At 35.4% G+C, this 16898-nt stretch overlaps 1 protein-coding gene across 2 annotated transcripts in view; it reads left to right on the top strand.

The window, feature by feature from the left end:
- LRP1B (LDL receptor related protein 1B) overlaps positions 1–16898 on the top strand; it is a 741350-nt gene that overhangs the window by 534163 nt on the left and 190289 nt on the right. For both annotated transcript variants that reach the window (XM_068949290.1, XM_068949291.1), the window contains 3 exons: positions 5102–5242; positions 6407–6532; positions 7239–7370. In XM_068949290.1, coding sequence (XP_068805391.1) covers positions 5102–5242; positions 6407–6532; positions 7239–7370 — 399 coding nt within the window. The remainder of the gene's footprint in view (positions 1–5101; positions 5243–6406; positions 6533–7238; positions 7371–16898) is intronic.

Genomic DNA, 16898 nt, shown 5'->3' with positions numbered 1-16898 from the left:
TTGAAATCTCTGAAGGACTGTCCACAATGCTGGTGTAGCAATTTTTGGCGTTTGAAATTGCTGTTTCCCAATATGTTGCTGCTCTGAATGCTAATTACCCAACAAAATGGATAAATACAACAATTTTAATGTATATTATAACCCAGTTTCAGCATCAAGATTGTAATTAGTGATTGATGAACATTCTTGTTAGCATAATCAAGCAAATAAATTATTTAACTTTAGTTTGCTATTTAAAGGTTTCAAATGGTGTTACTGTTTTTTCTTTCCTATTTTTTGAAGACAGAATTGTTTTTATGCTAAAGTCAAGTGGCTTTGTGAAATCATGAAGTATATTTTACAGTAAATATAAAAACAGATTAATTTAACCTAATGTCAGAAATCACAGACAAATTAACTAGTGAAGCAATACATGAGTAAACCAGAAAGAATCATTCCAAAAATCTGCTTCCAATTACTGTCAAATATAGCAGCATAACTTACTTTTTTGTATGAAACTGCTGTGGTGTATATTGCCCATCTGGCTGTAACTAAACAATTAAAAACTTTATTCTTTAGCTCTTAGGCATGGCTGGCCAGCTATGACCAACCAGTTCATGGGGTTTTTTGGCCAGTAGTCATACGAGGACTGACCTCAAGGTGCCAAGACTTCAGAATCTGATCTTTTTGTTATACAAATCCTGACATTTCAGATATTGAGCTTTAACATGCTTAAATCTCAGTCTATCTTTCTAATTGAACTCCCACGACTGTATCCTTATCTCTTTCTAAAACTTCTAGTGCACCATGTAAATCCATCATGGTAAAGAAAAATAAATGCTAATTCAGTAAGAGTTTTGTAAATTATATTGCTAATTAAGTATTTGTCCAGGCCTCATATTAACAAGAATAGAAGATAGAAAAAATATTATGAAGTGTATTTTGAATATTTTGTTGTAATTTTTTTTTTAAAAGATATAGGTGTAGAAGACTATTCAGCTTCTATGTCCATAAGCCAGTACTCTAAGGACTAGTACGGAGTTTATACTGTGCTGTATTATCTTCTGTATTATCTTGTAGTATCTTCTGTTGCTTGTTTGTTGTGAGAGGGGGGATCTTTGTGATCTGAGAACAAAAGTAACAATGGTGTCTGATAGGATTGGTTGAAGTTGTCTAGATGCTACCTGTTGTATATGAGAGCAGCAACAGTCTCACTTAGTAAGTGAGTAAGCAAAGGATGTTTAGACTGAACATGCAGTGGCTGATGTGGAACTGGATTGGTTCTATACTAGTACTAAAAGGGAGGCAGGAAATGGTGTTTGTGGTGTGAGTAATTATTTGTAATTGAACTTGATTAGCCACAGCTCATGCTTTCATCTCTTGGTGAAAGATGCATTACTAAAGATATATGCAAGTCATCAGGTTGGGGTTTTGCTCTGCTGTTTTCAGAAGTATAACTTTGAATTTATAACACAGAAATTGAGAACCCTTTCTGAAAAGGTAGACTTGCAGAGTGTCAACCCGTCACTGAGGCGGAATGTCAAGGAGTGAACTTGGAGGGAGTCATCTTACTGCTTAAGACTTGTCAGGGGAGTAAGGACTCAGGAAGAGTGTTCTGGCAATTGAAAGAAAATGAGAAACAGGTGCTGTGAAATTATTCTTGACTGGGAAACTTCAGTGTCAGCTTGGGATTTTGAGGCCATCACATCATACAGCTGTGTATGCTCTAGAGCCAGTGTGGACTAATGAGGTCAGGGTTTGAGATCAGAAGATTGGCTATGGTTTCCATGTCAGTGGTTAACCATTTCCTCTCTGGAATTTGAGTTTGATATTGAAGCTTCTTAAAAGCATAGTCTGATACGTTGGGAAGTAGAATCTGCTTTTCAGTTTTTCTGTGATTCTTAAAACAATTACTGATTATGATTTGATTTTAATGAAAAAATATGTTTTAGTTAAAAGCAATGTTATTCACTTGTACAAATTTCTTCGCAGAAGTAAAATCAGTAGAGTTTTCATGTATAACTAGACATTTTAATTAAGGATTCTGTATGAAAATACCCTCAAATTAACAGTTGTTGCACTAGAAGTGGAACTAGTGAAGCCTGGTTTCCAGTGTCTTAATACCACAATAAGTGCAGCTTCTCTCTCTAAGATTTACTCCATAACACCATGCGTCTTTCATCTTTAAACCTTACTGCTTCATCATCACCTGTTTCTCTCCTCTCTTTCTGCATATCGGAGCTCTCTGTTCCAAACTCTCTTAGAGCCTTCCCCCATTCACAGCACCAAAATTTGCTACCGCAGTACTCTGATTTCTTCCTGTATGACTTACATTTCTCCCCTTTCTTTTCACTCCTTCACTTTCTCTTGCTACTTTGGAGCTACACACACAGGCTGGCCAGTAAATGTGCTGCTCGGCCATCTGGCTCACAACAAACTGAAGGGATTCGACCATTCAGTCATTCAGCTATTTTGCAGTACACAGGGGCACAGTCGGGCAAGATTTTAGGCAGGGCAGTTTGAGAGTTCGTCGAGGAAATACGCTGTATGCATGTTCTCAATTTTGCTTCCAAGGAAATCTGTGTACGGAGTTTATATTTTGTGTGTCGATTTTCTTAAAGTGTTAAATAGTAATCAGCAGCCAGCAGAGGTATCTCATGCCGTTACAGTGAAGTATAGCATCAAGTGAAATACAGGATGTTGATGTTTCTGTTGCACCTGATAGAAATAGCTTGCAGTGTTTTTTGTTGTGTATGTTTGTCCACCACTAAAAAACACCAGGAAGTTATTCACTGAAATAGCACTTTAATGCAATATCGGAAGGATAACATTAAGAGTCAGCATCGGTTAAGTGTTTTCTGTGTGTTGATTATGTTGTGTGTTTTGGTCTCACCCAGACAGGAAAGGACTGTTTTGCTTCACTTCCAGTGTCTAATTAAGATTGACGAATAGATGGGAACAAGCTGACTGAAATTAATTGCCATAGAAATGAAAAGATTATGTTATAAGGGAAACGACTGACTGACTTTGCATTGATTAGGCAGGGGCTTTTCACTGTGAGAATGTGGTTGTTATGAGTTAGCCGAGTTCTCATTTTGGAAGTCAGTCTCAAGTGTTTAGTCTGTTAAAATTACACAATAAGCATCATTACTATCCTTATTGCTATTCTTTTGAATCTGACAAAGTTTACTACTTCCCTTTCAGAAATTTGTTGCTGCAACTTTAGCCCATTCTGTTGTCATCTTTAGGCTGAACTGTTGCCATACACCTTGTGGGAAGATATCTATGTAGAATTTTTTAGCTTGCTCATTAAGCAGATGATGGCAGCTTGAGTGTGACAGTGCCCACGTACTTGAAATTAAAAGCTTTGCTTTTTTCCTGTTCTGGCACTTGGCAAGTCACAAAAGCATATCATGGCTGCTTTCAGCACCCTCATTCTGAAGTTGCGACAGTCTCAGATGTGATGCAAGTTTGATACAGGTCTTGGGCATCCCTAAATTATGATGCTTGACTGTCATGCTTGACAAGATGGTCATAAGTAGCTGTGACATACAACAGAGCTGTGCTATTGTCACACTGCTCTCTTTGCTGAAGCAGTGGCATGAAGTAGCTGTTGTAGAAGGCAGTTCTATGATCTTGATCCTGTCCTTCAGAGTTAGAGTAAAGCTAATAACTGTGCCCTTTTATGTGGACAGGGTTATAAATAGTTGCCAGAATAGTGAAGGGCATCTCTGAGAGTTCTTGTGTTTTCCTTTCATTTGAACATTTTCTCTCTTCCAAGCCTTAGAAATAAGGAGTACAAATTTTCTGTGAGACCTGTCAGAACGATTTTCAAAAGTATACATATCATATCCTTTTCTTCTATTTGCATTATTTCCTCTGCTGTCTTTCTTGATAGGTCTCCTCTTTTTTTCTTTTTTTTTTTCTTCTTTGTGGTTGTTGCGACTTGTTTTACGGTCCATTTGTACGATATCCAATGATGGCATGAAACACAAACTACTCAAAACTTAGGAGATATAAGCTCAATCACAGTTTGTTCGAATTACAGCGGTAAAGCATGTAACCTTAAAGAAGTGATAAAGCTTTAACATCAGGGCATCTTGTTAGCTTTCATTAGATGAAGAAAACACTAACAAGCTTTTTAACCGAAGAGACTCTTTCATCAATTGCAGCAAAGTCAAAGTCTCAAAATTGTATGACAACAAATGACCCAGATAAATGTTGTTAGCATTTTATTTTTGTTTAGAAAATTGTTGTAATTTCTGAGCAAAAGCAAAGCAGGCTAATGTTGATATTTAAATGATGTTAATGAGGCTTCAAAAATAGTGTCTTCTTGAAGTGAGGTTGTGAAATGAAATAAGGAATATACATGTCTCATGAATTTTCAGTTTCTTTAAATTTATTTTAAATAGCTTGTTTTTATACGCTGTTGTTTAAATTGTTATGGAGAAGAATATCTTTACATGAATACTGACTCCTAGATCTTAATTTCCTAATGAAAACTTACATCCCACAGAAACTGGTATGGTCACAGGAAAATGATCAAACTCTGTATTTCTATACTCATTTCACTTAAATTTCCTGGGAGAATGTAAGTGAAATGAGTAAGGCCATCTGAAATCCCATCTTGAAAAATATGGCGCATATACTGCAATTGTGCATCAACTGAGAATCCTCTGTCGTAATCCTTTGACAAGTCCTGCATCATATGATGGAAGTATTCTGTATGCATAGATTTACGAGGATGATTTGAAATTTCATGCTGCTATTTGGATAGCATGTCTATCTTTTTGTTGTTATTGTTATTTTGCTATCTCATGTAGATTATGATGAAAAGTTTCATAACTTGGTAATCTCAATTTCTTTAACACAAGTGACATGCTTCTTTTTTTTATATACTAATTGTCATACTTATTAATTTGAACACGCAAACCAAGTACTGAAAACCTGGAACCTGAGTCCCTGTCATCTGTACATACATAACAAATGGATATAGCAAAGTTTGAGAACCAAGCATCTGATCTGTGAATAAGGTTCTGTAATCTTCAGTTACAAATTGGGTATCATTCACATGATTTGCTAAAGTGATCCTCTTAGTTCGTAACACTTGGAAATTTTACAGATAAAAAACTCTGGTGGGCAGACCAGAATTTAGCTCAGATGGGTACCTGCAACAAAAAAGATGGAAGAAACCCAACTGTCCTGCGAAACAGAACTTCAGGTGTTGTGCATATGAAAGTGTACGATAAAGCAGCACAGCAAGGTATGTTAAGTTTTAGCCATGTTTAATCAACTTTTAAATTGCATGTTATCTTTTCCAGTATTATTTTCCAAACATTCCTAGAGTGAAATAAGTATTATTTCATTTCTAATTCAATAATAAAATATTATTGAATAAATTACTGAAAAAAATAGGATAATTGATTCGGAGTACCAGGTTTCAGTATAGTTCAAGTTAAAGTTCTTATGGAATGACAAAGTTGCAAATTTTTAGCCGAAACAAAAAACAGTTCATGTGTGCACCTCTTACCAAACTATTCAAAGTTTAAATAAATGAAATGTTATCTGAGAAGTCACTAATATTATAAATTCTCTCATTATTTTAAGATAGTTTAATTAATCTAAATCCCAGAAGTTACAGTAGTATAAATCAGGAGTTAAGCAGCAGAAAAAATAAGGGAATAATGTTAATACTAGCAAAAGTTGTTTGGCAAAGTGGGAACCAAGTTAATATGAAGAAGTATAGTTTAGGGTCATGCACACTGTTATATGGATTTGGAGATGATTAGACACAAAAACACAAATTCTGTAGAAAGAGATTACTTCTGATTCCAGCAGCTTTAAAGTGGTGATTATTTTATGTAGATCACATATCCTTATCACTTTCAGTACAACAAAGTATTTCATTTCGAGGAGAAGTTTCCAGAGGAACGGGATGGAGCTCAGCTAAGCTGTCTGACATCCGTTGGACAGTGCGTAGTCTAAACATCTCATTAGCCTGCTTTTAGGTAGAGAGGAAAATTTAATAAATATTTTCATTTTAACACACATCTGACTTTGGGCTTCAGTATATTTGGAACATAATGTCATATTTCACTTGAAAGTGATGGCTTTCCCTGTTTTGGACTACTAACTCTCCTGAAAGAAACTGGGATTGTCCAGCGCTCTGCAATGGCTAGCAGGGATTTTACACTTTTCTCTTGCAATTAAAACCGCACCATGTTTTCCCATTATACTATGGCTAGATTTTTCACTCCTAAATTTCTCCCAATTCAGAAGCCTTCTCCGTGCTTGGTAGATGCAATAAATGATGTATTGGGATTACCTTTTAATAAATTATTAATATATTGCTGCTAACGTGTTTTAGAGAGAATTACACTGTTCCAGTCTTGTTTTCTCTTGTCTCTTCTTCCTTGTCACATTATAGGTAGTAATTCCTGTCAGTTAAACAACGGTGGATGTTCCCAGCTTTGTTTACCAACATCAGAAACCACCAGAACTTGTGTTTGTACAGTGGGCTACAACCTTCAAAAAAACCGCATGGCATGTAGAGGTATAATGTTTTTCAATTTTGACTTTAGCTAACTTCAGATATATAGAAATACTGATAGAAATAGATAAAGCATCCATATTTATTCATTTTAACTTAAATAATGGTATATACTATACTTGATTATAGCAGTAGCAGAGAAATGTCTGCTGTGGTTAAGAAGGAATTTCAGAATTTCAATTTAGCTTTTAAATTCTTTTAGTTCTGCATAGCTTCCACAAATTTGTGTGAAACTCCGAGGAACGTTTTTCAGGGGGTTTTTTTGTTTTTTTTTTTCCCCCCTGGTGCAGGCAAAAAGCAGACTGACTGACCCATCATTACATGTGTACGTTCAATACCTTATCCTAAAACTACATTATAGTCTACAGTATCTGAAAGGTTGGGTATAGTCTCTTGCTATACAGGCCTGAGTAAGATCTATTTAAGCAGGAAAAAAAATCAAAATATAGCTTACATTCAAAGTCTTACCTTTTGTCTTAGTGATATAGAACAATATAGGTCAAGAATCACCTAATTGTGCCTTACAGTTGTGTACGTTTGCTATTATTTATCCCTACATGGAATTGCCACCTCATCCAGTTCAGAGTGTTACCCTGGAAAGCTGCAAACCACGCTGGAAAACAATGTCCACTGTTTGTTCATTTCTCAGTTCATGTTAATTAGGAAATACTCCATTTTGCTCTCATTAATTTTCTGATTTTTCCTATAGGTATTGAATCATTTCTTATGTACTCTGTTCACGAAGGAATTCGAGGAATTCCTCTTGATCCAAATGATAAAATGGATGCTTTAATGCCTATATCTGGAGCTTCATTTGCTGTGGGCATAGACTTCCATGCAGGTAAATATTAAGCATAGTTTACCATATGTATAGTAAATATTGTATACTATTCTGTAAAGGAAATAAAAACCTAGTTCTCAAAACTTCTGAGTAACTATAACTACATTTAAAGCCAGTGGAAGCTGATTGTGTGTTACAGCATTAAACTCTAGCTATTGATGAAAGATACTGTAAAATAGATACTTTTAATTAAACTACCTAAATTCAGAAATGCAATCAACTAGTGTTTCCTGTTGAAGCAGGGACTTCAAAAAAATACTATAAGTTTAAGATATGCAACTACGAATGTATTTTGCAAATCCTTTTATTTCATAAACTTGTTACATTTCTATAATCTGCATTTGTAGGGACAGAGCTTTTCCATAATCTACTTCCTGTAATAGGTAAGGAATAGAGACAAAATAGATTCTTTCTGCGTTGTTCTTAGTATGGTTAGTGCTTCTGGTGCTGGTCTGCTGTAAACCAAGTCTTAAAAAATATGCGGGAGCTTGCCCTCTGTGAGCAGGTTTAAGGTCTGACTGTACTGTGGTTGAGGTAAAATGAAATGATATTCAAATCAAATATCACTTCTAAAATCATATTAGAGTGAGGTAGTACAAACTTGTTTTGAAAATGCACAGTGTTATAAATTTAATTTTAAAACTATATTAAACAGTATAACAGTAGAACACCTTAATTTAATGCAGAATCAAATTACTTATAGTAAACATAAAAACTTCTATTATATAAAAGTAACATTTATTATATATATGTAAATCACACTAGCAGCAGCATCTCTTGGCTCTTTTTCAGTCCAGATATCACTGGGAACATGAGTAGCAAATTGGATCTTTTAGAGAAAATGGTCATAAATCTATAAGAAAATAGGCTTCATTAGTTCCTTCTTCATTGAAAACAGGTTGTTCTTTTTCTTCTGAATTTTCTTGGCTGCATAGATTGTACTAACAGGTACGTTAGACAAGCCAATAGGGGTAGTCTTCTTCCTGCCTAGTAAAGCTCAGCAACTTCAGTGAACCAACTGTACAATCCAGTTCTGTAGCTGTATCTTCCTGTCAGGAGCATATGTCATAATGGTCTGAAGAACATGCATTTCCATCTTAGATACACTGCATACATTGCTAGTGCAATGTATAAATATGAAACATTTTTTAGTTTAGGTAGCATGACAAATTTCATATGAAATTAAGGATTTTCTGATTTGCATGCACGTGAAAGATGAAAAGAAATTTAAGTATCAGATCCTGAAAAGTAGTTGAATGCATCTCCCACTGATACTGGAAAGTATCTGACTATCTTCAAAACTGTTGGGCATTTATGATTTGTTTACAGGCGGTAAGAAATCTGTGGTCGAGTAGTGACCTGACAACATCCCTCTCTATTTTTAGCGCATTAACTGTTTGACCATTCTTTCCTTCTCAACTGATTTTCCCCTGAGCTGCTTTTGTTGCCCAGTGAGTTTACAAACTAGGAGTTTAGAAAGAGCATTTTCGGTGATCTATGTTATAGAAGAACAGAGTTTATTCCCTGAAATACATGGTTACTTTGTCACACCTCATTGTTTGTTATTTTGAAATAAATACTCGCTGGGAACTCAGCATTGAGAAATCGTACGTTTTGCTTAAGTGTATGTTAGCATATTTAAAACGGATCTTGTTCTGCTTGTTCTGTTTGATTCCATCACGCAAATATCTCTGAAGTTTTGTTAAAGTAGGTGAGAAATTAAATACATTACTATACTCTCTGCCTTGTGCTTGCTTTTCCACTGATGCTACTGCTGTGCCTAGCAAGCCTACAAGTTCACTGAACATTTCACAGTGCCTTCCTAGCTGTATATTTTGCTTTCGAGTCAGAGAGAGCTAATGTTCCGAGCTTTTGTTACATAATAATTAGGTCAGTCACAAAGTTTACTGAGACAAAAAAAAAGATCACTTAAAAGCAAATATATTTATATGCATTCCTTAAATGAGAAAGTCTATGATACAGCTGATTTCACCTGAAAATACAAGATGATGGAGAAGTGGTAGCCATGCAGGTTCTTTACTCAGAGGTGCTAAGACGATTGGATTTTCTGGAGATTTTGTTTGTATGCTTACCTTAAAACAAACCATTTTTGATTTCAAGTCTTACAAGCTTTACAGCATTATTATGGTGTAATATAGAAATTAGAAATTTAGTAAATTTGACATTTTCATTCTAAAATAACACATACTCAGATTTAATTTATTTTATTGGAGTCTCTCTCTTTTTTTTTTTTTTTTTTTTTTTTTAAAGCATAGTCTGCTTATAAAGTATATACCAGCTCTTATTTTGGAGACTTCTATTCGGACTTCACTAATCAATATCAAATTAATACTTTGGAATAAAAAGCTGCACATAGTAATTCTTTTGACTTTTTGGAAAAATGAGATTTAAAGAAAAAAGAAATTCAGTGAGGTCCATTAACTTGCATTATAATCAGTTACAGCACAAGAAACAGCAGTGGCAAATGTACTGCTGAACATTAATGTAAATCTTCTGTAGCAGTGAAATACAAGGGAATGCTGTATCATATTAAATTGAAGTTCAGCTTTCCATTGCATTTCTACTTAAAAACCAATTATTTTTTTTCATTTTGGTATCTTACCTTGAATTTTCAGAATTAGTTCAAAAACCATTGTTCCTCAAATACAATTCAGAAAGCAAGTGGAGATGATTTCAGATTGTACCTTGTTTTTATCTTGATTTTTTTAGTGACTTTATCTTGCTTTACATTTTTAAATATGAACCATTTCTAATGCTGTTCTACTCTCAGAAATGTTTAGGTATGCAAAGTGCCTAAAATACATTAACATGTACTACTGGTATGTAGTATGATCGCTCAAAGAATTACAGTAGTATTTTTTTGAGATATGAAAGGGGCTAGAACAGCAATATGAAGGCACCTTTCTTCTCCCTTGAGATATTACTATTTCTAAACTCTCATTAAAAAATAATAGTTTTGACCTTTGGATTTTCTTAGAGGTAGATGGGGAGCAGAGGCTGCATGTTTATTTAAGACATAGGTTTATAAACCTAAGCCTAATCTCCTTTGTTTCTATATTGTTAAGGAAACTGGAGTTGCTTCTGCCCCACTGCCAAAGATGACTTCTTAGTACGTCAGGGAAATGCCCATTGTTTTTTCCTTTTGACAATGTTTCAGGAAGCTAACAATACTTTTTACCTTAGTACCTAGTTTGCATTTGTTGAAATAATTACTTCACATAGTGGGAGAGAGACTATGCTTAAATTTGGTCTGATTAGAGGAGAATCTGAGTGGTAGACGTTTACTTGGGGGCTCTTAAAGACGTCAAGGACTCTCTGTGGAAGAAATGAAAACAATACGGTTATTTGCAAAACCGTGTTCTTCAAATTGGCGGGTAGAACTGTGTCTCCAAGAAAACAATCATGTTGATTGGAAGACTCTATCCCAACTCCTGCCAACTTAGAGGGTGCGTATTGCCTGAAGATTAACAACATTTCTGTCTTTTTGAAGGAGTTACTTGTACAACAACCTGGAGCAGTTACATGAACATTTTCATTATTTTGAAGAGTCTCCGTAAAGATGCAGTAATAGTGAGAGGTTTTGATAGTTTTAACAGCATGCAATGTTATTGTTGAGCTCTTTTCACTTCTGCAATAGTTGATTTCAGAAAAGGGATTAAGAGAAAAGATTTGCAAGATATTGACTCTGTCCGAAGTGAGGTCTTTCAAATCCCTCACTGAGTTTTGCTGAACTTAGTGAGAGCTGGAAACCCAGAGCCATTGTCATATATTCTTGCACACGTTTACCTCGATTTCTTGTCCCCCTCTTACTCATGCCTATCGTTCTGCCTCCAGGCATTTGTGTATGTGGTGTATGTACAGGTGTGGATAGGTGAAAGAACAATAAATTTCACTCCCTTAGTTAAAACAAGGATTGTAAACATTTACAGACTAAGCTGGTAAGGCCTAGCAAAAGGGGAAATAGTAGTTTGCATGTCAAATCTTGAATTACAGGATTTTATTGGCAAAATGCTAATGCATTAACAGGAATCATCAATGTTTGCAGATAAGCTGCCTGAGGACTGTAGGAGTCAGTGGAAGGCCATTGTTTTAAAGCTCACCACTCAGCAAAATGCGTTTAGAAGCTGCATGAAGTTACGGATTGGTGGTTTCCATTCCCCAGTTGCCATGTCTAGATACTAATTTTCTTCACTTCAGATTCCAGCAATCCTTAAATATACACTGAAGGCTTCAAACTGAGTGTAGGTCTTCTTTCTGGCTGTTTGAAACCGGAGCTGACTTCAGGGACCGGATGCTGCAGGGAATTTTAATCTCCATTTCATTGATTTCCAATAACTTCCAATATTTTGGAATATAAAACAGGCTTATGCCATTATTATATTGAGTATTACCTGACTAACACAGACCTGTGCAGTGTCTCATTAGACTTGCGGTGTCCAGTTTTTATAGAAGTTGAACAGACTCTGTAACAAAATAAAGACCAGTTACTTTATCTGCATTCCCATTAGCCGAGTTCTGCATGGCATGGGCCTTCAGTGGCTGAATCCCACTGTGTGTGTTCTGCTCTATTGAGACATAGCAAACTTTGATTAGCAGAAAGGAGCCCATAAAAATTGCTATCTCATGATGTGGTGGATCACACCATCTGTGTCCAAGTGCAAACTGAAATTCAGCAAATTTTGTAGTGCTAACTGCATTTGAAACCCACAGGGTTCCATATTGTTTAGTAAAAGTTAATTTAGTGGATGCTTTCACACTGCACAGCACAAGCGTCTGTCTTTTTTTTATATATATCATTAAGGACCTGAAAAAAAAAAAACCTCTCCAAAGTAATGTATAGCGATTAATGAATGAAAAATTTAGCATTGCTGTGAACAAATAACCTTTGTCAGTACTTCAGGAAAAAGTAGAATTTTTTTTCCCTCTGCCTTGGATCATTTTTGAACAGTTATGTCGAAATCTCAATTTCTAATCTAAATGTATTTTATCGCTATGTTTAATGGAGATTTAATTCAGGATACCAAGGCAAGTGATTCACATAGTTATACAATATGAATATTTAAGTTACGTTAACTGACGTTTAATGTCAGTATACTGCTGGGAGATTTGACTTTATCTTTCAAGATTGCATGCATTATTTATATACAATTCTATTGTTGGCAGTGATTTATTATTCTAGAAAAATAACCAACTAAGATTTGTATTCCTTTTTATTTTGCAAAATACTAGAAACAAATAAAATCCATGAGCAGTTTGAATCTTCTAATATTTATCTTAAAACAATTTATTAATTAATTAACCAAGTCCTGCTGACATATAATAGTTGTATATTTAAAATACCTCATTATATATAACCATATAAAGCTACCGAAACTGGTATACTAGTTCTTTTAATAGGATAACACAACTGCGATAGCTTGTCTAGTTAGGAGGACTGTACAGTAGGAACGTGGCACGGAAGAAGGGAGGGGGAAGGTTGCAAAACTGAAATTAGAATATTTGTTCTTCATGGACTGCATACTCATCCGGTTAGCATTTACCTTTACGGATACTTTCTAGAAGCAACATACAGCATGCGCTTTATGAATTTCAGCTTGATCAGACTTTCCCATTGCTCTTAGGTGTGATAGGAGAGACTTTGTTTGGTCTCTGAGCTTCTTGGCTGTTTTTTTCTAAAGCAGTTAATTCCTAGACATTTTGGAACAATGGACAGTTGTTAACCCTTTTAATTTCTCATGCACTATTAGTCAGATTTATTATTTTTACTTTAATTGAAAGTGCCATAAATATGGTATCAAGGAAGTATTGTTTAATAGAGTGCTGAGAATCCATTGCCAGTTTGGGAATATTACTTGAAATGTCTTTTATTATACCTATTTCTTCCAACTTCAGTTACTTGGTTCTTCCCATTCTCTGTTGAATAAATATCTTGTCTGTTAAACCTGAAATAATTTTGAAGGTTCAGCAAATGGCAAAGAGAAGGAATAAGCAGTCAGAGCGCATTACAGGCTAAAAGCTGGTAGATCATGAAGCAGAATTTGAAGAAATAAAATGCATCTTCACAACTGAAAAAGACTAAGAGGAAGAAAAAGAAAACAGCATTGTCAAGGGCTCAGTGTGCAGCAGTTGTTTATTATCTTGAGAAACCCAAAAATAATCAGTCACTTATCAGATCTAAGGGTTGTAGAGTGAACATATGATGAAGCAACTGCTATCAGTCGAAACAAAATGAGTGTGTGGAGAGAGTTGGATTTGACAAGATCATGATAGACAGTTTCTTTGAAGCTTTTGGCTCCTGCAGGAAAAATGATGGAGGAATATCCCTTTATCTGTTCCTTCTCAATCTGCTGTTTCGTAGTTGCATTGCCAGTTGTTTAATTTCCTGCTCTGCTAATCATTGCCAGTTGCATGGATGAGATGGAGAGATATTGAAACAGGTTTTCCTGTAGGATTTACTGTAGCAGAGAGATGCATGCAGGAACTTCAGAAATGAACACGATTTACATACACAGGGACAAGCATGTATGAAGTGAAGAATGGAGAGACGAAAGCATGATCATCACTTGGAGGGGGGCTGGCTGTTCAGAACAGAGCACTGTTTGCGAGGATCTCATCAGCTTTTGTCTGTGAAACTGAATACCAGAACATTATCTTGGTTTTTCCATCCTTCATCCTTGATTTGATTTATCTTGAGGAAGATAGTGTCAACAAAGAAAGTGTAACTTTTAGAAAGACATAGCAAGAACCTTGCACCAGAAGATTTATGGTCAGCATTTGGGCTCATGGATGAATTGCTTGAGACCTCCCGGAACAGTGATACATCTTAAAAAGCTGGTCTCTCCCTCAGGTGATGATTCTAATGATCACTCCACTACTTCTCCTGTCTTCTACACTGTACATACTTTCCCTAGGTATTTAATTTTTTGCATTTCTAAAGGCTCTGTGTACATGCCCCTGTGTTAAATTAATTGCTTCGTTGCCTTTTGCGTTACTAGCTTCTGTACTTTCCAGGAATGCATTTTTCACAGTTCATGGGATATGTCTGTACTGCATAAGTCAACATGAATTTCAGGTTTCAACTGCTTATTTTCTTAATGAATTAGAAAAATGAGAAGATTTTTCTTAAATAAACAAGTAGTTTTGGAGGGAAGAGAAGTGGTCTGGTTTTAGATTCATATATCCCATTGCTGAATCAAATACCATGTGCAGTGTAAAAACTGGTTTTAAAATAAGGAGGAATCCCCCTGCTAAATATATAATCCGCCCATCTCTCTCACAGGTACAATATATTGTACATATATTGCTCCAAGTATACAAATAGAGAGTAAACAACTTTTGACCCACAGATATCAATATAGAAAAAGATTTCAGTACTTTAAGTGTAACGAAAGATTTTACACAACTCATCGTTTCTGTACTTTGATATTTGCTTTGCTGTTCTCAATTTTTGAGAACCTATGGGAGTAAAATTTCTGAAAATTAGAAACTTCTTTCTGAAATTAAGTCTCACAAGTTTTTATATTCTGTTCTGTTGGCCCCGTTAATGTGTCAGTATAGTTCATGTAGCATAAGGTATTATTTACTTCCATTTTTAATGTGAAGATACATTAACTACTTTTTGGACAATTTTTCTTTTTGTGCTAGAGGTACTATTTCCTCTGACGCAGTAAATATCACTTGAGTATCTCTGATTAGTTCCAGCCCCAAAACTAGTTGCGTAATTTGTTTCACTAGGACAGAAGCTTTCTGCTTAGAAATTCTACTCGTTTTACAGGAACTCTACCAAACAAATAAAATTGAACTTTTATTTTGAAATAGTATTTCCCCCCAACGTTTATCTTAAAAATATGTTTACTTGTATTATTGGGAGCTACTTTAATAGCTTTGGCGTTATGTCTGTACATATCTATGGTTTTCTGTCTTCAGCCTCCTTTATGTCTGTGTGAATAACCATTAGCTGCTTTCTACCTGTTTATGTTCAGGTTAGGTATATTGTGTATTAAGGAAAAATATACAACCTTAATGGAATAAAGTTAAGATGTCACAAAGTACTACACTTTGTAGAAAGTAAATTAGTATTTTAGAAATTCTTTTAGTGGTTGCTATGAATAATGATATATTTTAAACAGAAATACAATTTGTTAAACTGATGTTCTCTCTTTAACATGTCGTTATCCATCCATATCATAAACCATCCACATAGTTCAATTGTTTGCATTTTTGCATTACTGAAAAATACTGTTTTAAGAAATAGTCATTTGGGTCTTCTCTGTGGGAAAACATTATTGCAAAGTCAGTTCGGTTATGCACATCAAGATGTGTTCATGGAAGTGAAACCACAGAGACCTCTGTGTTCTCATAACTGAGTTTCTTAGCTGTATTCCTGTTAGGTCGGTGGTTGCTCATGTGACTGACTGTAAAATGGTCATAGTATGAATACAGATTGGTTTGTTTTTATAAAGATGAATTAGATTTCTATAGTAGAGATTTTGTCCAGTTGGTAAACCTAATACAAACATGCCTTTTTATTATTAACAACGTACTTTGAGATGTGGATAAGACTTCATAAAGGCACTTCCCTTCTAAATAATTCTTATGTTCCACTGAAGAGTGCGTGACATATGTTCACACATATTAATACCTTATTGTTGAATGTATGTGCAGTTAGTATTAAGGACTGTGTAGTTTTCTTACTCATTTGGAATAACTAGCAAAATACATGGCTCCAGTATGTGATCTTCTAACTAGTTGTTTGGGATACATGAAGTCAGAATTTGTCATTTGTCTCATTGTACAGTGTTTCTTCCGAATATAATTTTCCAAAGGTTGTTTTGAAAGAGGGGGTTTGGTCAAGGTTGTTGAGCATACTATAGTGTTTTGGGCTTTATTGATGTTAATTAACTGTGTTAATTTTGATTTTTCTTTCATTATTTCATATATATATGTTTATGAAAGTAATAGCAGATACATAGAGTATGGAAAAATAAAGAAGGAACAGATGTTATTGTTCTCTGTCAGCTACCATCTTTCCTAGAGGAAATAGCTCGCTCTGAAGGTCTGTCCCTGGTTTCCCCCGGAAACCAGAAGGTCCCTGTGGATTGCAGCATGGCTGCACTGTTCGCTCAGAGCTCTGACAGTGGAAATCGCGAGAATTCTGCCTTAAAGATGGCATCACCTTGTGTGCCCCGTCTCTTTGCCAGTATTACTTCTCTCACAGTATGGCAACAAAAGGGAATGCATGTCTGTGCTTTAGCCACTCCAAAGTCACAGTCTAGCGAATTAGTTTAAATGGCCAGTGAGAGTGGGTTTGCAGTCTCACTGATGTAGTGTTCCCTCTGCTCTTCCTTATGGGACAGTTGCCTGCAGCAGAGTGGCAGGGAGGACAGCTGGAAATGCCTTAACGCACCAAGCAAGGCTCCTAGTGAAACCTTGTCAGAACGTGTAAAAGAAAAGGTGAATTATGAAGAGGGTCCATTTTTTAATCTTCTATCATTATATCACCCTTAA

Source organism: Struthio camelus, chromosome 6 (assembly GCF_040807025.1).
Source record: "Struthio camelus isolate bStrCam1 chromosome 6, bStrCam1.hap1, whole genome shotgun sequence".
NCBI lineage: Eukaryota > Metazoa > Chordata > Aves > Struthioniformes > Struthionidae > Struthio > Struthio camelus.
Note: the sequence above shows the minus strand (reverse complement) of the source record. Positions and strands in the feature narration are given on the sequence as shown.